The sequence below is a fragment of the Oryza sativa genome, chromosome 10, assembly GCF_034140825.1.
Source record: "Oryza sativa Japonica Group chromosome 10, ASM3414082v1".
Lineage (NCBI taxonomy): Eukaryota > Viridiplantae > Streptophyta > Magnoliopsida > Poales > Poaceae > Oryza > Oryza sativa.
Window position 1 is genome coordinate 19,128,947 of NC_089044.1, and position 24,915 is coordinate 19,153,861.

The 24,915-nt window shown below is 49.0% G+C and overlaps 3 protein-coding genes and 1 non-coding gene across 5 annotated transcripts; 3 read left to right on the forward strand and 1 right to left on the reverse strand.

The window, feature by feature from the left end:
• Nucleotides 1-682: 682 nt before the first annotated feature.
• On the forward strand, nucleotides 683-1,456 carry LOC136353562 (uncharacterized). Its single transcript, XM_066304569.1, has one exon. It carries the CDS (start codon nucleotides 683-685, stop codon nucleotides 1,454-1,456), a length of 774 nt encoding a protein of 257 aa, XP_066160666.1.
• Nucleotides 1,457-10,695: 9,239 nt separating this feature from the next.
• On the forward strand, nucleotides 10,696-14,280 carry LOC4348955 (uncharacterized). Of its 2 annotated transcripts, none has more exons than XM_015757328.3 (6): nucleotides 10,696-10,833; nucleotides 12,067-12,801; nucleotides 12,882-12,968; nucleotides 13,273-13,373; nucleotides 13,492-13,560; nucleotides 13,675-14,280. In XM_015757328.3, the coding sequence occupies exons 2-6, from the start codon at nucleotides 12,084-12,086 to the stop codon at nucleotides 14,209-14,211; spliced, it is 1,512 nt and encodes a 503-aa protein (XP_015612814.1). In that variant the 5' UTR covers nucleotides 10,696-10,833; nucleotides 12,067-12,083; the 3' UTR covers nucleotides 14,212-14,280. The 2 variants fall into 2 exon arrangements, with proteins under 2 accessions (XP_015612814.1, XP_015612815.1); XM_015757329.3 differs by having other exon boundaries at nucleotides 13,715-14,094.
• A 115-nt stretch (nucleotides 14,281-14,395) lies between these two features.
• TRNAT-UGU (transfer RNA threonine (anticodon UGU)) lies at nucleotides 14,396-14,467 on the reverse strand. Its single transcript has one exon. It is a non-coding gene; the product is annotated as a tRNA-Thr (tRNA).
• Nucleotides 14,468-14,563: 96 nt separating this feature from the next.
• On the forward strand, nucleotides 14,564-24,350 carry LOC4348957 (prefoldin subunit 5). The gene is made up of 4 exons (XM_015759487.3): nucleotides 14,564-14,872; nucleotides 14,977-15,080; nucleotides 22,876-22,953; nucleotides 23,896-24,350. The coding sequence occupies exons 1-4, from the start codon at nucleotides 14,692-14,694 to the stop codon at nucleotides 23,983-23,985; spliced, it is 453 nt and encodes a 150-aa protein (XP_015614973.1). The 5' UTR covers nucleotides 14,564-14,691; the 3' UTR covers nucleotides 23,986-24,350.
• The last annotated feature ends 565 nt before the right edge of the window (nucleotides 24,351-24,915 follow it).

Genomic DNA, 24,915 nt, shown 5'->3' on the forward strand with positions numbered 1-24,915 from the left:
CAGAGGAATAAAAGCAAACCCCGAGAAGATCAAGGCAATCGAGAACATGAAGTCGCCTACAAGACTCAAGGAGGTACAAAAGCTAACTAGATGCATGACAGCACTAAGCAGATTCGTCACTAGGATGGGAGAACGAGGACAACCTTTCTTCGCTCTGTTGAAGAAACAAGACAAATTTGTATGGACACAGGAAGCCGAAGAGGCATTCATTGCACTCAAGCGCTACCTATCAAACCCTCCTGTACTTGTTGCTCCCCAACCTAATGAAGAATTATTCCTCTATATTGCCGCCACGCCATATTCCGTTAGCACTGTCATTGTTGTCGAGAGAGAGAAATTACAACGACCAGTTTATTACGTCAGCGAAGCTCTCCACGACACAAAGACAAGATACCCACAGATCCAAAAGCTGCTTTACGCGGTCATCATGACATCAAGGAAGCTACGCCACTACTTTCAAGCCCACAGAGTCACAGTTGTCTCCTCTTTCCCTCTTGGTGAAGTTGTGAGAAACAAAGACGTTGTCGGCCGCATTGCGAAATGGGTAGTCGAGCTGAGCCAGTTTGATGTCCACTTTGTGCCACGAACAGCCATCAAGTCCCAGGTACTCGCCGACTTCGTTGCCGATTGGACTATGCCAGATAACAAATCAGACAACCAAGGCGACAATGAAACATGGACAATGGCATTCGATGGCGCACTCAACAGCCAAGGAGCAGGGGCAGGATTTATCTTGACGTCTCCTTCCAGAGATCAATTCAAGCACGCAATCCACCTCAACTTCAGGGCGACCAATAACACTGTAGAATACGAAGGACTACTCGCCGGGATACGAGCTGCAGCTACACTTGGGGCCAAGCGACTAATCGTCAAAGGGGACTCTGAGCTAGTCGCGAACCAGGTACACAAAGATTATAAATGCTCTAACTCCGAGTTATCCAAGTATCTCGCAGATGTCAGGAAACTAGAGAAAAGGTTCGATAGGATCGAGGTCCGACACGTCTACCGCAAGGACAACGTCGAGCCAGACGACCTAGCACGACGTGCGTCCAGACGAGAATCGCTCGAGCCCGGCACTTTTCTCGACATCCTGACGAAGCCATCGGTGAAAGAGGTTAGCGGCGAAGTCAGCCCGAACACCCCCGACATTAGCTCGGAGGTCACCGAGGTAGAACGCGCCGTTGCCGACATTGAAACCACAGACGATTGGCGCATCCCACTAATCAAATTCATCAGCAGCGAGGAGTTGCCCAAGGACAATACAGAGGCCGAGAAAATAACCTGTAAAGCAAAGATCTACTGTATGGTCGGCAACGATCTATACAAGAAAGCGCCAAACGGGGTACTTCTCAAATGCGTCTCGACCGACGATGGCAGACACCTCCTCCTCGACATACATGAAGGCATATGTGGGTCACATGCCGCCGGTCGGACATTGGTCGGCAAAGCTTTTTGACAAGGCTTTTTCTGGCCAACCGCCCTTAAAGATGCATGCGACATGGTCCAGCGATGTGAAGCCTGTCAATTCCACAGTAAACACACAAAGCTACCCGCGCAAGCGCTCCAGACTATCCCTCTGACTGGGCCATTCTCGTGCTGGGGGCTAGATATACTTGGGCCATTCCCACGAGGACAGGGCAGCTACAGATTCCTATTCGTGGCGATCGACAAATTCACCAAATGGATCGAAGCAGTACCCACGGGGGAAATCAAGGCCGACAACGCCATCAATTTCATCAAAGGGATATTTTGCAGATACGGATTACCACACCGCATCATAACTGATAACGGCTCCTAGTTCATCAGCGCCGATTTCCAGGACTACTGCATCGGGCTGGGGGTCAAAATATGCTTCGCCTCGGTCTCTCACCCTCAAAGCAACGGACAAGTCGAGAGGGCAAACGACATAGTACTACAAGGGATGAAAACCCGCGTCTACGACAGGCTCATGTCACACGACAAAAAGTAGGTCGAAGAACTCCCATCAGTACTATGGGCCGTACGCACCACACCGACAACATCTAATAAGGAAACACCCTTCTTCCTCATGTACGGCTCTGAGGCCATGCTCCCAAGCGAGCTACAACATCAGAGTACACGAGTACAGAAGTACTCTGACAAGAACCAGGAGGAGCAGCGAGATATCGATGTAAATCTTCTCGAAGAGCATCGTGAACGAGTTGCTGTCCGAGCAGCCAGCTATCAACAGACCCTCCGCCGTTATCACGAGAAGCGCATCCGTGCACGCATACTTTCGATTGGCGACTATGTCCTCCGACGAGTTCAAAGCCAAGCAGGGTGAAACAAACTCTCACCTAAATGGGAAGGACCTTACACGATCACACAAGTCTTGCGGCCAGGCGCATTCAAAATTGCAGACGGCGACGGTCGCGAATTAGCAAATTCTTGGAACATTGACCAACTACGTAAATTCTATGTATGAGTCAATACCATCCATACCTGTAAGCACCCTTACAGTATCAATAAAGCCTATTTCTAGGCCCATATCACAATCAACGTGTTTCGCCCGATGATCCCTCACTCTGATGACACCTCGCGTTGAAACCTGTCCTTATGTCCCTTTACGCCGTCTCGACAAGGCCTCCGAGGAACCTAAGGGATCTTCGGCTGGGGACGCCAAGAGCCGATAAGGCCTTGTCAGATCCTGTAGAGACGAAAGACCATGTAAGATCTGGTCGTGTAAGAGTTCTCGCCGTGCGTATTAACCAAGCCGTGAAATCGGAAATCAACTTTCCAACTTCACGGCTGGGGGCTAGGATCAGAGCTTATTCAACCAAGGCAGGTCAAAGGTCCAAGAGCCTTATCCTCCGAGAAAATTCCTCCGACGACTCAAACGGCTGACTAAAGTCGTTAACTGAGAACACACTCTTACACATGACATCCAGAGTAAGAGACATTTGTCAAAGATAGATTTCTTTATTCACAAAATACTCCTTACAGTTTTTTCACAAATCTTTCGCTACATTACATCTTTTCCTAAGATATTTGTCACAGGGTACGAGTACTACCAAGAAGGCCAACGCCAGTCCATAGACTGGAAGATCTTCTCGGCCAACGGCGACATTGACCTTGCCAGATGGTCTATCTCCGCCGGAGTCCTCCGAGAACGAGCAAAACCCTCATGAAGATATTTGAGGTCCAGGCGCGGGCGATGATCTTGTAGGCAAGCCAACACGTGCCCTCCGGCATATCGGCTCGATCGACGACACTCCTGCTTCAAGGCCTCGTCGATACGCTTGCCGATTCCATCGAGTTGGGCACAGGCCCCATTAAGCCACGAGATGTACTCGGCCGCCGACTCCTCGGGATCTCCGCAGACTATTCGAAGCTCCCTGCATACTCTGGCCATGGATGTGCAGCAACTCTTCAAGTACGAGTTAAACCACACCTCACGACCTCGGAGCGTTTCCACAGCCTGCTCTTTCTTCACGGCCAGCATGGTTTTCTCGAGCTCCGCCACTTCAAACTTCGTCTTCCAGTATTGGATATGACGATCTTGGCTAGCAAGGGCACCCTCGAGATCTGCTAAATGTGATAACCACTAAGTCAAGCTATACATCTCATTCGGGAACATGGCTGACCTAGTCAGGAGGGCATTAAGGGGTGAAGGGACTACTAACCTGAGGAAGTCGTCGCCATCCCTCCCTTTATATCAAGGGGTTGACCCACATGGTCAGGCGAGACGTGTGGTTCAAACTCGAGTACCGGAATTATTGCCAGTGACTCGGGCTGCCCGCGTTGCTGGACATCCTCGTCATCAGCATCTCTACAAAGGACAAAAGTTCCCGAGGTCAGCATACCAAAGTAAGCCGGGATAGTAATCGCACGCACGAAGGCGGTCATAGTTCAAGTTTTACACATTATCTTGGAAATACAAGAAGTTCTACTCTTCAAAAAGGGGGAGAACAGACTCCCCCAGATCACCGACTTCTTCCATCACCTCCTTACGCGTGTCGCTGGCCGCCCCCTGGTCCAAGATCTCGCGCAGATTGAGTTCAGGACGCAACAGCCCTACACACGCGAGGACATGACACGCCCCGGTGTAGATCCCGTTCGACGTCTCCTCCGTGATCCTGGCCGCATGCTTGGAGGGGATTTCCCCCATCGCCGTCGCCAGTTCCGCGAGAGAGGAGGTCAGCGAAAACTCATCGGGATTCACCGGGATCGTGGACTTGACGCCGCATTCCCCGGCGAGCTGGTGAAGGCCAGTGTAGGTGACCCTCAACGAGCCCCGGATCTCGGATAGGTTGTTCCCGAGTTCCGACATTCGGTCCTCGAGCCCCTTCCGTTGTCGCTCGTTGCCGGCCACCAACTCCCTCATCTTCGTAAGGTCTTCACGGGCTTCAGTCAACTCGCGCACCAGTCTGTTAGCACGCGCGTTCGCCGTCGCCGCTTCCGACCTCGCCTCCGCAATCTCGCGACCGATGCCGCGAGCACCAGCTTCGAGGAGGCGCCCCATCTCGACTTGGAGCTCCTCACGAGGTGAGGACTGCACCTGGCAGATCACGACCTGCCACGGGGTCGCTGACTGGGCCACTAGGCGTCACCTCCCGGCTCCCGGCTGCGGGCACGACATCCGTCGAGGCCACAACGGGCGACACACTGGAAGCTCCTCCGGACTTGGCTCGTGCAGCCTTTGCCCGCGCCTCCCTACAGGACGACCACGAGTCAGACAACAATCGAATAAGAAGCGCGGGGATTCAAGAATTCATCTACTTCTCGCCGATCGTCACAATGCGTTGTCGTTGTGGAGGTGGGGGAGACGCGTCCGAGGCCTGAAAGACAATCAATGCAAAGTAAGGAAAAATCCTTCTTGCTGCATGATTTAACGACAAAATAAGTTACCGAGGGGGTCGACGCCTTGCGACGATGTCCGCTTACAGACGAGAATTTCCTTGGCTTTGTCGGAACATTGCCACCGCTAGTGGTGGCAGCATCAGACACCTCCTTGACGACCTTCACTTTCAGAGATGACGCCACCTGATGGTCCGCGAGCGGTCCGATGATGTCAGTCAAAGGAAGGGCCTACGCTCAATCAAGTCATAAAGTGATTTCGAAAGGAGAATGCGGGATGCTTATCGAATATACTTACGTTGATGGCTTCATCACGTTCCGCCGCCCCCTTTTCACAAAGGGGCACAAGGATGTCACTCGCCGTGGTCGGGCCACTGATCATCACTTGGCCGACGCGGCGCTCCACGGTTTCGCCGCTCAGACCTATTAATCGAGAACCAACCTTCGATAAATCAAGAGGAATGCGAACACAAGCATGTCAAGATAAATGCGAGAAAGATACCCCGAGGAGAAACCCGGGTCGCGTTTGTAGGATCGAGGAGGCCGACTAGAGGGGGGGTGAATAGGCGGTTTTAAAACTTAATGGCACTTAAACAAAACTAACCTAAGTTGCTAGGCAAGGTGAGGTGCAAGGTTAACTAAGCAACTAAGTTAAGTTTTGCAAACCTAAGTGATATGGGCTCAAATATGTCTCTATGAATGTAAATAGCACAAATGTAAATGCAACAAATAAATGAGACAAGAGACAAGGAATTTTTCACCGAGGTTCGGAAACTCGCCGGTTTCCTAATCCCCGTTGAGGCGAGCCCAACTCCACCGCTCAACCACGAAGCCACCACACGTCCCCTTCATCAAGGGGTGGGCAAGGCGGGAGCCGGCCCACGGAGAGGACTATCCAAGCCTCGATCACTCGGGGTAGTTCTTCCTTCACTCCGAAGGTGGTGAACTCCAAACCACTCACAAACGGTGCCGGGCCTCCTCCACAATCTCCTCGGAGAGGTCACCGGGCAACACCTCCACAAGCCGTCTAGGAGGCGGCAACCTTCAAGAGTAACAAGTCTAGGATGCTTGCCGAGGATGATCAAGTGCCACACTAGCTATAACAATGAAGCAATGCACTTGGATTGGCTTAACTCACTCTCTAACACCTCACTAGATAAACTAAGTGCACAAGGGTGTGAGAGCTCTTGCAAGGGTTCAAGATAATGCAATGGAGTGCCAAAACCTTACCCTTGCTGGTGGGGAGTGGGTATATATACCCCCAACCACCAAAACTAGCCGTTGGAACCGAAATCCCAAACTTTGTGCTCTGCCGGTCAGATCGGACTACTTTGTAACGGCTAGAAAACTAGTCGTTACAGGGCAATCATTGAGCCCACTCAACCTGGCCGGTCTGACCGCAGTGTAGTGGCCAGTCAGACCGTCCACGGCTCGGTCAGACCGCCGTCGGCTCGGTCTGACCGGTTGCGGCTCTGGCGGCTCTGTATCGCCACCAAAAACCAGACCAGTGCAACAGACCAGTGGGGCCGGTCAGACCGGCCTTACCACGCCGGTCAGACCGGCTAACAGACCCGGTCAAACCGGCCTAAGGCCCACGGTCAGACCGCAGGTCACTTTTCACCTCAACCGACCGTTAGTAAAACGGCGATATCTCTTGCCTCGGGTCTCGGAATTTGGCGTTCTTGGACTCTATGGAAAGCTTATTCAAAGGGCCATCCAACCCATGAAAAATCCATCCAAGAAACACAACTTAAGTCAAGGATAAAGGGCTCACACTCCAAAGGATATCCACCGGACATACCCACAAGATGTCACTCACTCCTATTGGACATGCCCACTTCTCTCTTGGTTTAGGACTTGAGAAAATTCATCACACTTGGTTAGACAAGCCCACAAAATGCACGTAGATGCATATGAACTAATATGGCACAAGATCATCCACAAGCTCGCTTCATAGACCCCTCTTGATAGTACGGCGCCTATCTAGCAAATCCGGTCTATACCAAACACCAAGACCGGGAAAAGACTAAGAAAACATTCTTAGCTACATGATGCCTTTGCCTTGCGCCATCCATCTTGGGGTCAAGCTTGAGCCGAGATCAACACTTGTGACCATCCGGTTGAACCATGTTTATGCCGAGGTCTTGTCCATCCTTTGTCAAGACTTTATTCTCATCACAAGCTTGACTTCATTCTTGCCAACATGACGATGTCCTTGGCTTGGTGACCACTAACCCATGGTGTCATTCATTAGCCTCATCGTAGTGGGACCTATTCCTTTTCACACCTCAAAGGAGAACATTAGTCTCAACAAATCGGTTGTCATCCTTCACTTGATGACCAACCGGTTGCATATGAAAGATATGGATATATTTGTTGAGTATTCATTAATATCACAAGTGTCATATACTCGTATGCAAGCTCAAGTGCAAAGATCCGATATAAATAATAGGTGAACAACATGGATCTAGAACATGCACAATAAATGTATATGATTTGCTCCCCCTAAATATATGCATACAAATAAATATACAAGAGATGCAAGTGTATGCATAATTAGAGAATGACCAATGGGGGTTTATCCTATAGATATAGAGAAGGCATATGTAGTAATGATGTAGACCAACATAAAACATATACCTTCATGATCTCCATGTTCTCAATGTAAATGAGACTAAATAAGATAACATTCGAGTAAACATTAGTCTCACACTTATATATCAATAACATGGAAATCATATATATGAACCTATCAAAAAGTAGGAGATAAGAAGTGGTACATATCGTTTTATCTCCATGCATTTCATTCTTGTCATGATTAAGGTCCATCACAAAAGAATGCATGTCTTCCACATCTCATTATCGGGAAATAACCTAGTAGACAACTTATGCAACAGAGAGGTTAATCCCATAAACATCGGTTTATCATCTATCACCAAAGTAACAATTACACAAATTGTTTAATCCAAGATCTTTCAATCTTTTCTCTCTTTGGTGATGGATAATAACCCGATATAAACAATATAGAGAGATGAGATGAAAAATGATTTCAAATCAAGATAGAAATCTTATAATAAACAAAATATAGAATAAGCTCCCCCTCAAGATGTGCATACATATGGATATGAAGGAACGCATATGCACATAATCAATAAAGATCAAATAGGAAGCTCACACTATATTTTAGATCCACAAGAGAGACCAAGTTAAAATATGTGAAGTTTAATACATACCTCTCATCATTTTTACTTTCATATCCAAATGAGACTAGTCAAAGAAAGGCTCATAAAAACGTTAGTCTCATATAATTAGATTTGTCATTAATCACCGAAACCAAATTAAGGCACTTGAACTTACAGCGTCCTCTGGCCCGGAATAGTTATAAGCTGGATGGGCCCGAGCCTGAAGCGGCTGGATCCGCCTACCAACGAAGTCTGCAACGACTTCATATCCTGACAAACCCCGTGCTCGGAGATCGTCGATGATGTCGATAAACGACTGAAGAGAGGGGGTCAAGGGGGGCTTTGCGGTCCAAGACGAAATCTTGTCCGGTTGATCTTCGGGAACCACGAAGACAGGGTTCGAGTCCTTGATCTCAAGATAAAACCACCTATTCTGCCACTTGCTGCGAGAAGAAAGGCACTGGAAGGGAATGTAACGCGACTTCAGGCCATCCCAAAGTCGGAACCCGGCGCAACCAGATACCCTGTTGGATTCCATCCAACGCAGGTCGTAGTAAAAGCGAAAAAGATCAAGAAAAGGCTCTACCCCGATGTAGGCCTGCAAAGATGCACAAAGATGCTAAGGAAGGCGATGGAATTAGGGTTCAAATGGAGAAGAGAAAGACCATAGAAATTCAAACCAGGAGAAGAAATTCGGAAGGTGGAGGGAGAAAACCGCAAAGAACATAATCTTCGATCGCAACCATGCGACCCAAGATGGGCTGAGGATTAGTACCTCCTGCTTCCCTCTCCATGGTTCCACGGCTAGGAAGAGCGCCATCCTCCTGGAGTTTCTTCAACGTTGCACTGGTGGAAGCCGATTTACCGAGGTCCATTGCTGATCGAAGGTCGCCGGAAAACGAGCCTAGGTTGATGAACTAGGGTTTCTTGCGGCGGCAGAGAAGGCAAAGAGTGCTTGCAGGTGGTGTGTGTTTAACAGGTTTGGCGGACTTCAAAATGGACTCCCAAAATTCCTTTAAATAGGCGCACTACCGACGGTGCGAATTCCAGGGAACAGAGAGAGATGTCCGCCGGAAATTTCTGGGTCCGTTACGCGCGGCGGTTTTCTGGACTTCAGTTTAAAATTCGCTCGTGACCGTTGGGCTTCAAATGGCGTGCTCGACTACGGTCTATCTCCGCGGTCCTCGCACCGGGAATGACAACAGTCTCGACGCCCGAAGTCGCAAATGGTTGCACGAGTTCATTTTAAGCAGAAGTCGGGGGCTACTGTCAGGGTTACGGGTTAGGCATACCCTTTACATATCGATATGGCATACCCACGCGCATGCGGATATTTCCTGTATATTCTAAGGAAACCTTTCACGGAATCTACAGACGGGAAGAATCCTACTCGGGCAGAACTGGGTTGTTGGCGTATCGTATAGGGTCTGATACCTCCGAGTTCTACGTGGAGACCTCCAGATCTGCGATATAAAAAGGACCCCCCGGGGAGGGTTTAGGTATCGAATCTCAGAGCCAATACAACCTACACAGCCTACGAAGCCGGAGCTTACGAGGAGCCAAGTCATCGAGAGCTAGTCGAAACAACTCGATTACAATCTCGCCGGATCCGACAAGTTCCCTTGTTCCCTTTGTAACCTGTGTTTTCTACCATATAATCCCACATCAACTGGATTAGGGCTATTACCTATCAAGGGGCCTGAACCAGTATAATTCTTGTCTTTTGTTTACTTGATGTCGTACTACGTAGATCCTTGTACCAACGTACCCCAATACCCTCTATATCCGGTCTACGGGTATCACCCGTCGACAAAATATATATTATAAAAATATATTTAATTATCAAATATTACTATATTTTTCTATAAACTTAGTCAAACTTAAAATAGTTTGATTTTGACCAAAGTTAAAACAACTTATAATCTGAAACGGAGAGAATAATTGCACAAATATTGCAGGTGTATTTTATCAGCATACTCAATGTACACTAAGATCAAACGAGGGCAAATGGGTCATTTTCATGCCTCCTCCATGTTGGCAATTTGACATGTCCTTCTACATATGCAAAATTGGCAATTTGTAAAGATTTAATCTCTCTCCAGTGGTATTTTTGTAATTTCATCCGAAAGGAGTGGCACCTCAATAGCCTAGTTGTAAAAATCAAACCGAACTGGGAATTTTTTTTTAAAAAAAAGGAACCGATGCTTAGTCCGAATATGTAATTGACTCTAGAAAAATCATTTAAACCTGATGATTTTCTGTAGAATTGAAGAAAAATTGGGGTGGGCCTAGGATCGAACCCCCGACGGTCAAGGCTTGTAGGTTCTTTCACAACCCTACCTAACCCTTAAATATTTTCATCACGCCAAAAATATATAAAAAGTGAGCATATGGCATTTTAGACCCAAACCCTCAAATTTTCTAAGCAAAATAGTTGGGCCCGTTGCTTCCTCTACCTGCATACATGCGTGCACACCTGAATATTTGGGCTTGTTGCTACAATGGTTTTAGAAACGAAAAGAAATATATTTATGTTGATTAAACCAAAATTCTCAATAATAAAATATATTAATGTGGAGTATAATTTTATTATTTCATTGAGCCCATGGTTGAACCGGTCAATCGACGAGTCATTCACCGGTTCGAACTTCGAACACCGGTCGGGTCTTAGAAAGGCGATCCGTAGGTCGTAGAAACTGCTTCCGCCGCATTCTGGTTAGCACATCCTCCCTCCGCCACCGCCGCCTGCGCCGATCCCCATCCATCCCTCCCGCGAGCGAGCAGGGGGGCCAGGGGCGCCGTCGTTCGTCCTGCTGCTTCCGCCGCATCCATCCTGGTTAGCGCATCCTCTCTTTCCCCCATCTCTCTCTACCCACGCACTTTTTTTTTATCGAATTTGCGTTAACCCTAGCTTTCTTGTTCTAGAGATTTGCCTTTAACCTTAATACTAATAACAGTTTGTTTGTTCCCAAGAAGTGAACCCCCATGTCCCATGTTAGATCTGCCCATGGGTTTCAGGCGTAGCTACTGCTGTATGTGTAACAAGCCGCCCTCTGGTTGTTGATACTGGATGCGGTTGTTCCATGGAAAATTGAATTCGGTAGTATTTGCTTTACATATGATTTGGTTGTGAATTTAAGGCTTTAAAATTTAAATAGCACCCATAAGCCATGCTGTTATTTCCTGATATGTTGTGTTGTGATTGGACTTAATGCACAGTTTTAGTAGCAACTGGAGTAACGTTGCCAGGATTTTTACTGGGCCACATGAGCTGAGAGCTTGCTTCATGTGGTGGGAAAGTTCGTATGTGTCCATAAACTTTGCACTTGGCACCGGTGCAGAAATCCCCATGTTTGGGTCATTGATATTGCAGGCGTAGATAACCAAATTACCTGTTTATATGTTCTTTTCCTTTGCATGCCTTCCTAAAGTGCTGTGTGATTTTGAGCCACATAGCAGATATTTGGACACATAGCACTAGTCCAGCCCTTAAAGAACCGGGCATGTAACCATTATTATGTAAATTCTCAAATTATGGGACCGACAGAACTGACAGGCAAAACCACCCCATTAGCATGCAACTAACTATTCTTTGAGGATAGGTATTCAATCATATCACGGCAATGTCCCTGTGTCCTGAACTCCTAATGCCCCTTATATGCACCTAGCATTATTAGAACAAAGATAAGAGTTTATGGTTTTGTTGATCCATACGATAGAAGATCAGAGCTGACTTTGTTTACTTTATTGCTTCCTGCCAAATCAACATTGGTTCATCCAAACTGAACAGAAAGAGGTGTTTAGGAGTACATCAGTACACCATAGAACTGCATTACTATTGTGAATTTGTGATTTAATTATTGTGTAACATCAAACTTCACCAAACACATTTCTCTTTTCATACATGGAGTATGAATCATATGCACACTGGGTGGGTGCTAATTCATGTGGCCCACTCATGTTACTGGTAAATGACGTATCCAATATTGAGAACGATTTCCCCCTTCAACGTTAACTTAAAATTCGTCTTCCTATTATTTTGACTTTCGAATTGTTGTTTATTTGGTAGATTCTGCTGACTGCAAGATGAACTCTAAGCGTAGGAGGAGTCATAGTCCAGTTGAGCACTTGGAAGGCAACAATAAGGAGATTGAGATTTCTGGAAGGAAAGATGACTTAAGAGATCTAGAGAATGACTCTAGTAATGCCAGATCAGGCAGAGGTCATGAATATGTCAGGCATTCTGATAGGCATTCTTCTGGAGCACCACGTGATTCCAGGAGGCATGATGATTATAGGAGGTATCATGATAAGCGTGGTGATGACAATGACAGGGGCCATAGAATCTCTCGGTCAGAACGGGAATCAAGGTCTGACACTTATTATGATCGTACAAAGCGTGATGGCACATCTGATAGATCACGCGGTGATTGGCGAAATGATGACAAATCTTTAAGGAGAGAACACAGGAGTAAGAACCAAGATAAGCAAGAGCCATCACGTGAATATCCTAGATATGATGGAGAACATGACAAATATTCAGATGGAAAAAAACAAGGACACACTAGCAGAAGGTATCCAGAAGAAAAGGAAAGTAAGTACAAGGAGACTGCTAAGCAAGAGGAGGCCCTAAAGAAGAGAACTGGCAAGGAAATTGAAAAGATGAGTTCCGTAGCTGAACCTGAGGTGGGAACTAGGGAGAAGAGAAGTTTATTTAGTTCAGTTGGGCCAGATTTTGAAAATGCACAACTTAATGATAATGCAGACACTTCTGGGAAGAAACCTTCACTTGACTGTTCGAATGGTGAGTTGATTTTTAGATTTTGAACATTACTTTTCTGGAATCGATGTATAGTCTCACATTGAATTAGTGGAATTTTACAGGTGTAGTCTTGGATAACCCTACATCAGGATTTACTGTAAACAGTGTTGATGCAGCAAAAGTTGCAGCTATGAAAGCTGCCGAATTAGGTGAGGATCGTACTAATTTATTGCTGATGTTTTCCTTCCATTGCTGCATTATCTCCAAGACAAATACTTGTTAGATGGTTTAGTTTCTTTTGTGCATTTTCTAAACTTGATATGGGCACCTGTCAATCATGCTGTTTTGTGTATATAAAATCAAAGGCTTAATTTTGCCTGAATATTTCACTTTTAACAAAAGTGCAACAATGATACAAGAGAAAATTCATGACTTTTAATATGTTGGCCAACAATTATGTGTTATGTACTGTTGTACTTGAATCATTGATCATCATTATGTTCTCCATGGCAGTGAACAAAAACCTTGTAGGATTTGGAGTTGGTGCTGGGCGCCTGTCCACAGACCAGAAGAAAAAACTGCTTTGGGGCAACAAAAAGAGTAATCCTCCAGAGGTAAAATTTACAGAACAGTCGATTATCGTTTATCCTCTTGTTTCCATAATAACTTTATGCGTCCATACTATTCTCATACATTATGATTCTATTTAAAGTCCATTCCATATTGCTGCAGTCAAGCGCTCACTGGGACTCGAATCTGTTTCCTGACCGGGAGCGCCAAGAGAAATTCAACAAACTCATGGTAAACCCTGTTCCTCAAGTTTGCAGTAAAACAAAATTCTTTCGATGCCTTGTTTCTCTTAGCAGCAAAGTACATTTACCGTTTTTACTCTGCGACGCACTAACACTGTTTTAGAGTCTGAGGATGCCTTGGTGGCTATGGCCTATTATTGTAGGGAGTGAAGAGCAGCAGCAGCAGCTCAGCCCAGGAGAGCAAGGTCGACGGCAAGGACGGGAGCTCGTCGGATGCCAAGAAGCAGGAGGAGCTGGACACCGACCTGGAGAAGCATTACATCGCAGGCCTGCGCCGGAGAGACGGCCGGACCGTCGGTCTTGGCCTGTAGAATGCCCTGCTTACAGCATTGGAGAACTACTCTGGAGCTCGTTTTGTGCAGACATTGCTGGCATGTTTGGTACCCTTGCGTGTGAATGTTCACCTGGGTTTTCACCTGTGAAAGTGCAACTGGGTTGTTTTGTAGTAGCGCCTAAACTGCTGTTCCTGTATGATGCATTAACCACAATGAAGGGAGCAGATAAACTCACTTCCCCCATGCTATTTGCTGCTTTCAATCAAGTGCATTTTGGCAAAGACGTCAAGAGACATCAGGTTTGCGAACCAGTTTCACAAGGCCAGAATGCCTTGATTTTTATTAGCTGTTTCCATAAAGGTTAATCTAGAGTACATATGCGTGGATGCTTTGATTTTTTTAATAACAAAGTATAAAGTTGGTTGTTATGAATATATAACCAAACATTCAAAAAACATACATATTATGTATAATAAACAATAAAAAGATGCAGGAAACCGAGAGAAACAATAAGGCTGTACAGATTTTTTCTTTAAAGAAAAATAAAATTGCCCCCATGCAGGATCGAACTACAGACCTTCAGTTTACAAGACTGACGCTCTACCACTGAGCTATAGGGGCTTTTGCTTCAATTTAATTTTTAAAATTTATCTATAACTAATTAATAATAATACTCTCCCTGCCAAAATGGAGATCGCTGGGGCCGTCTATTTTTTTGCCTAGCAATCCTCGAAACCCCCAACGCCAACGCCGCCGCTTTCTCCCCTAAAGTCTACTAGTCCTCCTCGTCCTCTCCACCCTCCTCGGCGGCGGCGGCGGCAGCAGCGGCGCTTGAAGCTCGGGCTATGGCGAGCCCGCCGAGGATCGAGGTGGAGAAGCTGAGCGTGGAGCAGCTGAAGGCCCTCAAGGAGCAGACGGATCTGGAGGTGAACCTCCTCCAGGACAGCCTCACCAAGATCCGCTCCGCCGCCACCCGCCTCGAGAACGCCTCCGCCGCGCTCCACGACCTCTCCCTCCGCCCCAAAGGCACCACCACCACCACGCGCCTCCCTCCCTCCGCTCTTCGTTCTCTCGTTTGATTTTGATTTTGGGGTTTAACCTTGGCTTTTGGTTTGGTTGTCGCCGCGCAGGGAAGAAGATGCTCGTGCCGCTCACGGCGTCGCTGTACGTGCCCGGCACGCTGGACGACTCCGAGAAGGTGCTCGTCGACGTCGGCACCGGCTACTTCATCGAGGTATCCCACCTTGGGTCGCAACAGTTGCGGCTCTGTTTAGACTTTTGGACACTTGCATATGGTTGGTCTATGTTAAATGTGTTTAGTTTGGTAGATTAACAACGCTATAAGGTTTCTCCGGTAGTATAAATAGTTGAATTCTCTGTTGAAAGAAATCTGGTAGTGTGAATCGGAATGATGATACTCGTCGATCCTACAAAACGATGTGTTTGGTTGGGTTGCGGCAACATTGTGACATTCAGAAAGACTTAATAATCAGTGGATCAGCTTCAATTTTCCATAGAAGCACCTCGTTTTCATGAATCTTTGATGAACTGATCCATGTAGGGGCAGAGACAAGGGGGCGGCCAGCAGTGGCTTGCCCTCCCCATAGTTTCAATCTTTGCATTGTATTTACTGGAGTTCTAGCAAAATATGAAAAAAGTAACACTATTGGCCCTAGGGGTGTAAGTGGGTCAGCCGCAAACCCACTTATAGGTCAAAATAAGCGGGTTTGCGGCTTATTTTGGCCTATAAGTGGGTTTCGTGGGTTAGCCATTTGGCCCCCTTCAACAAGATTTTTTATAGTGTTTCTGGCTCTGCGCTGGATCATCGTTTTGGTTTCTTCCCCCTGTTTAATTGGGCCTTGGCAGAGGATAAATGTGAAAATTAACTGTTTGGCACTTAATAGGCGTGGCTTTAACATCTGCCACTCTATAGATGCCAATTACTTGTTCTACATGGCGTCATGTATTCCTGACTGGAGGAAGTAATTATTTGCCACTCAATAGATATACACTCTTAATAACATACCCTGCTACTATATTCTTTGCAAATTTCCCCCTGAACACCAAACCTACCTATTGCATTCCTGTTTTACCACGCACGGTCTAATCACGTCGGATTTTATTTATTCAAGATCTTGAATCAATGGCGAAATATATTCTAACTTGAAATCTTATGTGCTCTAATCAATCATCTTGCACACAGCTGTTAAGTTGTTGTGATCTAATGTGTGCAACAGATCAAATATTTGCTAGCTAGCTACTGACCACTTATGGAGATCAATGATAAGGCACAGGATTTGTCACTTCGAATATAATGTTGGATAAGTCTTTGTGGTCCTTGGTCGTGATTCTTCCTTTTGCTTTTGGGTAGTTTCACCTTTTTCAGGACAACATCTACCCTTTAGCATATTTTTCAGTTGCTAGGACAGCTGCGGTTAGTAGGACAGCAGCAGTTAGCATCTCCTTTATGCCTCCTTTATGCTTTATTCAGTTTGGATGCCCTCTAGGACAGCATCCCATTCAAATTTCGAATTTTAGACTAGGAGGGTGCAGCAATAGGCTAGCAGCCAGCTATGGCTATATATATGTATCCAACCTCCCTCGGGTAGGTATGGCTTTTGTGTTTTGTGAATGAAGAAAACCAGAAAATTGCCCCATCTCGAGTGCCATCCTCTTCTCAATGAGAGTAACCATTAAAATTCTAACATCAGCTGCCCCATCTCGAGTGCCATCCTCTTCTCAATGAGAGTAACCATTGAAATTCTAACATCTGGTATCAGAGCCACACTTTCCTGTAGGCTAAACATCTCTTGTTCCACCCCTTCCCAAGCTCGGTTGAGCTCTCAGCCAGCAGCAGCAGCAGCACCGGTTGCTCCTCCTTCCCCTTTCCCTTCCCCCTCTCCACGCAGCAGCCCCTCGAAGGTGCGCCATGTCCGACGCTCGGTCTCGGCGTTCGGTCGCCTCGAGCACTCGGCGTCAGCAGGACGCCGAGCTCGCCGCAGCAGAAGAGCGCAGGCGAGCAACGGGTCAGACCGCTGCAGCAGCAGCGAGGGCGGCCAGACTGGCGGCAGCCGAGTTGGCAGCAGCCAGGGCGGAGGCGGAGGCGGAGGCGGCGGAAGATGCGGCACGTGCGGCGGAGGTAGAGGTTGAGACCTTGCGCAGCAGCATCAACGGCTCCATCGCCGGCGACATCACCGCCGACAGGGAGCTTGAGGAGCTGGCAAGAGGAAGGGCACGGGAGCGGGCAGAGCGGTGGGCAGTAGCCCACCTCCACGGCGGCGGCGGCGGCCCAAGGGACCGCGCGCCCGCCGACGGGAACCCAGACGGGCGCGGGCGTGCCGGCGGCAGCCCGGAGCCCGCACGCGGCCCTCGCAGGCAGCGTGGCTCTCTCTCCCCTGACCGGCGTCATGGTCACCACGGCGTCCAGACGGTGGTCAGGGACTTTGGTCCCGGCGGTGGGTGGCCTACCCTCAACAAAACCAACTACATCGAGTGGGCCGCGGTGATGAGGGTGAGGCTCCAGGTGCGGCACATGTGGGAGGCAGTCCGGTACGGTGACGTCGACTACGACGAGGATCGGCGGGCACTGGATGCCCTCATCGCTGCAGTCCCGCCTGAGATGCAGTTCTCGCTTTCCCAGAAGCGGACTGCCAAGGAGGCCTGGGACGCCATCGCTGCGGCACGCATCGGCAGCGACCGCGCCAGCAAGTCCACACTGCAGGCACTCCGCAAGGAGTAGGAGAACCTGGCCTTCAAGCCAGGTGAGGATGTTGATGACTTTGCTCTCCGTCTCAACACTCTCTTGCAGAAAATGGTGCAGTACGGCGACGACACCTACGACGAGGAGAGAGCTGTCGAGAAGCTCTTCCGCTGCGTCCCTGAGAAGTACAGGCAGATCGCTCGCTCGATCGAATCTCTGCTGGACCTCTCCACGATGTCGATCGAGGAGGCGTTAGGTCGCCTCAAGGTCGTCGATGGTGATGAGCTACAGCCTCTCTCAGGGCCCATCACCATCGGCGGGAAGCTCCATCTCACTCGGAAGCAGTGGGAGGCCTCTCAGGGTGACGGGAGGAAGGGGGAGTCATCTTCCCCGACAGGCGGCCGTAAGCCGCGCAAGGCGCGGGGAGGTGTCCAGCTACGGTGGGTGCGAAGACGTGCCGAGGGTGGCGCCTGCAAAGGCGCCCAGGGCGTTGCCACCGGCAACCACAAGCCGGCACGAGACGACGCCTGCCGCAACTGTGGCAAGCTTGGCCATTGGGCCAAAGACTGTCGACAGCCACGACGCGGCCAGGCCCACGTCGCACGGGTGGAGGAGGAAGAGCCGGCTCTGCTCCTGGCTCACGCAAGCATCGAGCTACCTCCAGCGGCACCGGCCGCAGCGGCTTTCCTCCACCTTGATGAGCCGAAGGTACTCGTCTCCCTCTGCAACGGCTCCAGCAACGACAAGGCTGATGGGTGGTACCTCGACACCGGAGCCACCCATCACATGACCGGCCGACGGGAGTTCTTCACCGAGTTCAACTCCAGCGTCCGAGGCTCCGTCAAGTTCGGGGACGCCTCCGGCGTGGAGATCAAGGGTGTTGGCTCCGTCACCTTCACCGCCAAGTCCGGTGAGCACAGGCTGCTCACCGGAGTCTACTACATCCCCGCGTTGAGGAATTCTATCATCAGCGTGGGACAGCTGGATGAGAACGGCTCACGCGTGTTGGTCGAGGACGGACTCATGAGGATTTGGGATCGCCGTCGTCGCCTTCTTGCCAAGGTAACCAGAGGCACTAATCGACTCTAAATCCTCAGCGCGCAGGTCGCACAACCAGTTTGCCTCGCCGCTCGTCGGGACGACGAGGCGTGGCAGTGGCACGAGCGCTTCGGGCACCTCCACTTCGAGGCCCTGAAGCAGCTCAGTGCCAAGGAGATGGTGCGAGGCATGCCGTGCCTTGACCACGTGGAGCAGCTCTGCGACGTCTGCGTGGTGACGAAGCAGCGGCGGCTCCCCTTTCCCCAGCAGACGAGCTTCCGAGCCAAGGAGCGGCTCGAGCTCGTGCACGGGGACTTGTGTGGCCCAATGACACCGGCCACACCAGGAGGACGACGTTACTTCTTGCTGCTCGTCGACGACCTCTCCCGCTACATGTGGGTGATGGTCCTCGGCAGCAAGGGAGAGGCTGCAGACGCCATCAGGCATGCGCAGGCTGCTGTAGAGGCGGAGTGCGGCCGCAAGCTGCGCGTGCTGCGCACCAACAACGGCGGCGAATTCACAGCGGCTGAATTCGCGTCGTACTGCGCTGATGAGGGCATTCAACGCCACTACACGCCGTACAGCCCGCAGCAGAACGACGTCGTCGAGTGGCGCAACCAGACGGTTGTGGGGATGGCTCAGGCCCTCCTCAAGCAGAGGGGGATGCCGGCCATCTTCTGGGGGGAGGCGGTGGTGACGGCCGCCTACATCCTCAACCGCTCACCTACCAAGGCCCTCGATGGCAGGACACCGTACGAGGCTTGGCATGGGCGCAAGCCGGCGGTCTCCCACCTGCGGGTCTTCGGCTGCCTCGCGTTCGCCAAGGAGCTTGGCCACATCGGCAAGCTCGACGACAGGAGCACCCCAGGGGTGTTCATCGGCTACGCGGAGGGCTCGAAGGCCTACCGCATCCTCGACCCGGAGACACAGCGTGTGCGCACTGCGCGCGACGTTGTGTTCGACGAAGGGCGAGGGTGGGTATGGGACAAGGCGGTGGACGATGGTTCGACTCCGACGTACGATGACTTCACCGTCGAGTACGTCCACTTTGAGGGAGCTGGGGGAGTAGGCAGCTCTTCTTCACCAAGCGTGTCTACCGCAGCCCCCGAATCTCCACCGACTCTGACACCAACACACCCTTGGGCCACGACTTCGACTACGACGAGCTCTTCGTCGACAACACCCCAGCCAGTGACTCCACATGCTCCAGCACCAACAGCCACTCCTCCAAGCACGTCTACTCCGACGCCAGCTCGTGTTGAGCGCAGCCCGGTGGAGTTCGCTACTCCGCTCTCCCACGACGGGGAGCGCATCGACGCGTACCACGACGGCGAGCAACTACAGTACCGTACGATGGAGGATCTTCTCGGTGACCAGCCAGTGCCGGGACTGGTGCCTCGCGACCTAGAGGCGTAGTTGCACCTTGCGTGCGACGACGGTAAGCCTCGGTCTTTTGCAGAGGCCGAGAAACACGCGGCATGGCGTGCCGCGATGCAGTCGGAGATGGACGCGGTTCAGGAGAACCGCACCTGGGAGCTTGCTGACCTCCCTCGTGGTCACCGCGCGATCACCCTTAAGTGGGTGTTCAAGCTGAAGAGGGATGAAGCCGGAGCCATCGTCAAGCACAAGACTCACTTGGTGGCACGCGGTTTCGTGCAGCAGGAGGGGATCGACTACGACGATGCCTTCGCTCCCGTGGCACGGATGGAGTCCGTGCGACTCCTTGCGCTGGCTGCTCAGGAAGGCTGGGGCGTCCATCACATGGACGTCAAGTTGGCGTTTCTGAACGGCGACTTGAAGGAGGAGGTCTACGTGCACCAGCCGCCGGGATTTGTGATCCCCGGCAAGGAGGGCAAGGTACTACGCCTGCACAAGGCCCTCTACGGCTTGCGGCAGGCACTGAGGGCGTGGAATGCCAAGTTGGATTCTACACTCAAGGGGATGGGCTTCGAGCAAAGCCCGCACGAGGCAGCTATCTACCGGCGGGGCAATGGAGGAAATGCCTTGCTAGTGGGTGTCTACGTCGACGACTTGGTGATCACCGGCACCAAGGATGCGGAGGTCGCGGCGTTCAAGGAGGAGATGAAGGCCACCTTCCAGATGAGTGATCTGGGGCCTCTCTCCTTCTACCTGGGGATCAAAGTGCACCAGGACGACTCTGGGATCACGCTTCGACAGACCGCCTACGCCAAGCGCGTCGTTGAGCTGGCTGGGCTCACCGATTGCAACCCAACTCTCACTCCGATGGAGGAGAGACTGAAGCTGAGCCGCGACAGCATGGCGGAGGAGGTGGATGCTACATAGTACCGGCGTCTTGTGGGGAGCCTTCGCTACCTCACCCACACACGGCCGGACTTGGCCTTCTCCGTCGGCTACGTCAGTCGGTTCATGCAGTGACCGACGACGGAGCACCAGCAGGCTGTGAAGAGGATCATCCGCTACGTTGCGGGGACTCTCGACCACGGTCTCTACTACCCGAGGTGTCCTGGCAAGGCACACTTCATTGGGTACAGCGACAGCGACCACGCCGGCGACATCGACACCAGCAAGAGCACGAGCGGGATTCTCTTCTTCCTCGGCAAGTGCCTCGTTAGCTGGCAGTCGGTCAAGCAGCAGGTGGTGGCCCTATCCAGCTGCGAGGCCGAGTACATGGCGGCCTCCGCCGCTTCGACCCAGGCGCTCTGGCTTGCTCGACTGCTTAGTGATCTCCTCGGCAGAGACACTGGAACGGTGGAGCTCAGGGTGGATAGCAAGTCCGCTCTGGCCCTGGCAAAGAACCCCGTTTTTCACGAACGGAGCAAGCACATCTGGGTGAGGTACCACTTTATCCGAAGCTACTTGGAGGAAGGGAGCATCAAGGCGAGCTACATCAACACCAAGGACCAACTTGCGGACTTGCTCACCAAGCCTCTTGGGAGGATCAAGTTCCTCGAGCTCTGCTCCAGGATCGGGATGGCCCAACTTCCCCACAAGACGACGCACAAGACTTAGGGGGAGAATGTTGGATAAGTCTTTGTGGTTCTTGGTCGTGATTCTTCTTTTTGCTTTTAGGTAGTTTCACCTTTTTCAGGACAGCATGTACCCTTTAGCATATTTTTCAGTTGCTAGGACAGCTGCGGTTAGTAGGACAGCAGCAGTTAGCATCTCCTTTATGCCTCCTTTATGCTTTATTCAGTTTGGATGCCCTCTAGGACAGCATCCCATTCAAATTTCGAATTTTAGACTAGGAGGGTGCAGCAATAGGCTAGCAGCCAGCTATGGCTATATATATGTATCCAACCTCCCTCGGGTAGGTATGGCTTTTGTGTTTTGTGAATGAAGAAAACCAGAAAATTGCCCCATCTCGAGTGCCATCCTCTTCTCAATGAGAGTAACCATTGAAATTCTAACATCAGCTGCCCCATCTCGAGTGCCATCCTCTTCTCAATGAGAGTAACCATTGAAATTTTAACATATAAATATAGAATCTCGCTTAGCTTTGGTTCTCCTCTTTGATCAATAGCAGTGGAACCAATCATGGCGAGGACGGAGGTGTCAGTGCTGAGGTCTAGTACAACATGCCCAGCCAGCGGTGGTGACAATGAGCAAGGGCGTGAGACAGGGGCAGAGAGATCTATGCTGGTGGTTCTGGCGGTGAACCAGGCGCGGTCCAGTGTTGGCTACCTGATATGGTCTGGTTGAGGTGGTCCAACAAGACCAGGTGTGGTTGCCGTTAGGGAGGGAGGGGTAAAACAGGATGCAGAATAGTGGGAGAGTTGCAAAGGAAATGGCTAAAATGACGTTTTAAGTGTGAATGTCTACTGAGTGGCAAATAATTAATTGGCATATGTAGAATGGTAAATAGTAGAGGTCTAGAGGATAAAGGATGGATCACCTGCAGATCTTTTCCAAAACTATGCGAAGCCATAATTTCTTTAGGGCAAGCCTGAGATATCTAGCATAACAATGGTCAAATTGCAGCATATCCCTTTACTATTAGTAACAAGTAAATAGTCTGTTAGATATGAGAAATTAGTGATATTAAAGCCACGTATATTGAGCGGAAAATCGTTAATTATTTCCTAAATTGTTCTAAATTCTTCCTATGTAAATGATCCCCCCCTCCCCCTCCCCCCCCCCCCCCCCCCCCTCTTTGATTTTTAGTGTAAATGGTTTTCTTTTAACTCTTCTGCAATCTAGAGTGACGCGGCACTCAAAGTAAACCATGTGCACTTGAATGATGCTGCAACTTTTTGTTTGTACTTTTGCTGCCTTTTGTGTACAGCATACTTATGTTTTTTTTCCTGTGCAGAAAACTATGACTGAAGGCAAAGAATACTGTGAAAGGAAAATTAATTTGCTGAAGTCTAATTTTGATGAACTAGTTGAGGTATGCTATTGACTTGTCACCAAATTGAACTGTTCCTTGTATTTGTATATTTACCATTTTTATTCCATCTGAAGGATAAATGCTTTATCTTTCATGTTGTTTTTGAAATGTTTGAAACTCTGAATTGCATGAATTTTAGAGGATTTTTGCAGTAATTTTGCATAAATAGTTCAATTCCCATGGGCAAGTGGTCCTATTGTGGCCTAACTGAATAGAAACACTCAGGATGCCAACATTGACAGGTTCACTTTTACTTGAGTAACTTTTGTTATTCATTCCATGCAAGGTAGAAATGGTTTGATGGCATGAAATTAATAGGAAAACAAAATTATATTTCCATCCATGTATGCTCTGAACATGCAAGTCTTTTGATTGGTTCATCCTATCTGGTCACCAGATTCTTCTCATGCTTTACTTATACTGGTATACCAATATCATTTTGGGATTCGTATAAACCAGTTCTGTGCCACCAGATCACCACCCACCACCAGACTAGCCTTGCAGACTGTCACTGGCCAAGTTGGATGCCGAAATGGAATTCAGTGCCTAACACAATTAATTAGTGTTAGCCTTTCTGATTATATTATCATTAGTATTTGCATAAAGATATCAATGCAACCCACTAGGCATCACAAGAAACACACAAATGGTTTGAAGGTTCATTTACCAAAAGTCAAAATTTCTTATTGCCAAATGTCAAGGCTATTATAGGTACATGTTTGGTCAATTCTAGCATGTAAAATACTGAAATGTGCTATGATATGGTGGAAGGTAGCATAAACTTCCTACTTTGTGGGACACATGACTATATTAACATATTTGCTTCTCTTGTCTGCCGATGCTTTATTTTGTGACGATTTCTTTAAGACATTAAGTAGGTTGTCTCTATGGTTAGTAACAGGATTATCCTGTAACATATGAACATTCTACATTTACTTGCAGATGGCTACGAAGAAGAAAAACATAGCCGACGAAATGGGTCGGCTTCTACAAGCCAAGCTGAGGCAGTCATCGCCGAGCCCGAGTTCATGAGACCCGACCGCACCTCCTGTCTCCACCTTGTTAGATGGCCAGGTTGAGTAGTTTGTGGCATCTATCTAGCCAACATAGAAAATTTTTAGCTGCTGCTCTGGTCGTGTGTCTGTGCAAAGGCAACCGGTTCACTTCCATGGTTTACTGAAAGAACCTGCCTCATCAGGTTAGCCCAGAAGCCGGTGTTGAACACGCAAATTTTATTGGCTCAAGTCGCAGGTAGCCGAATTGTGATAATCATTTGTGTGGTTGTTAAATCAGAATGGCTGATTTCATTAGACATTTTGCTGCTGTTCCCTGTTTCTGGAAGACGATATTTTAGCCATCTTTCTATGTGATGAACTGACCTTGTTGGGACTGTACAACATTGCCCCCACTCTTTTTTCCAGTCCGGCTAACGCCATATGTTTACTAAAGTTACTAAAATCAAATAATAATTGAGTGTGTTCGTTAGTACTCATGTTTTGGTGCAAATGCAACACGAAATACTTCCGAAAATTTCTGGGGATTAAACGTCATTGTTTACAATGCTTATTAGCAACTTTAAACAATAATTTATAAATGAAACTTTTTATGTGTTTTTAACAACTTAAAAATATAATACTAAAAATAAATTATGATGAAAAAACATCAAAATTAATTTTAAATTTAAGTTTTAAAATTTAACATTTGGTTAAGACAATGAATTCAAACGAGTAAAAAGTAACAGTCCAATGCATAGTAACACATGGGCCCAACCAAAGGGCCAATAGTAGGCCCAACTATTCATGGGCCCACATGAGGCCCAACTATTCATGGGCCTAACTGTGGCTCAATTTGAAAAGCCGTCCCAGTGCGCGGACGCAGAACGGGAACGTGCGAACCAGATCGCGGTCGCGGCCTCCCCGCTGTTCTTCTTCTTCTTCCCCCATCCTCTCGAGCGAGCTACGC

Coding starts and splice junctions, on each gene's coding strand:
- LOC4348955 (XM_015757328.3), top strand. CDS start 12,084: ATGAACTCTAAGCGTAGGAGGAGTCATAGTCCAGTTGAGCACTTGGAA. Junction 12,802..12,881: donor TTCACTTGACTGTTCGAATG/GTGAGTTGATTT, acceptor GGAATTTTACAG/GTGTAGTCTTGGATAACCCT. Junction 13,374..13,491: donor AAAAGAGTAATCCTCCAGAG/GTAAAATTTACA, acceptor ATATTGCTGCAG/TCAAGCGCTCACTGGGACTC.
- LOC136353562 (XM_066304569.1), top strand. CDS start 683: ATGGCATTCGATGGCGCACTCAACAGCCAAGGAGCAGGGGCAGGATTT.
- LOC4348957 (XM_015759487.3), top strand. CDS start 14,692: ATGGCGAGCCCGCCGAGGATCGAGGTGGAGAAGCTGAGCGTGGAGCAG. Junction 15,081..22,875: donor GCACCGGCTACTTCATCGAG/GTATCCCACCTT, acceptor TTTCCTGTGCAG/AAAACTATGACTGAAGGCAA. Junction 22,954..23,895: donor ATTTTGATGAACTAGTTGAG/GTATGCTATTGA, acceptor ATTTACTTGCAG/ATGGCTACGAAGAAGAAAAA.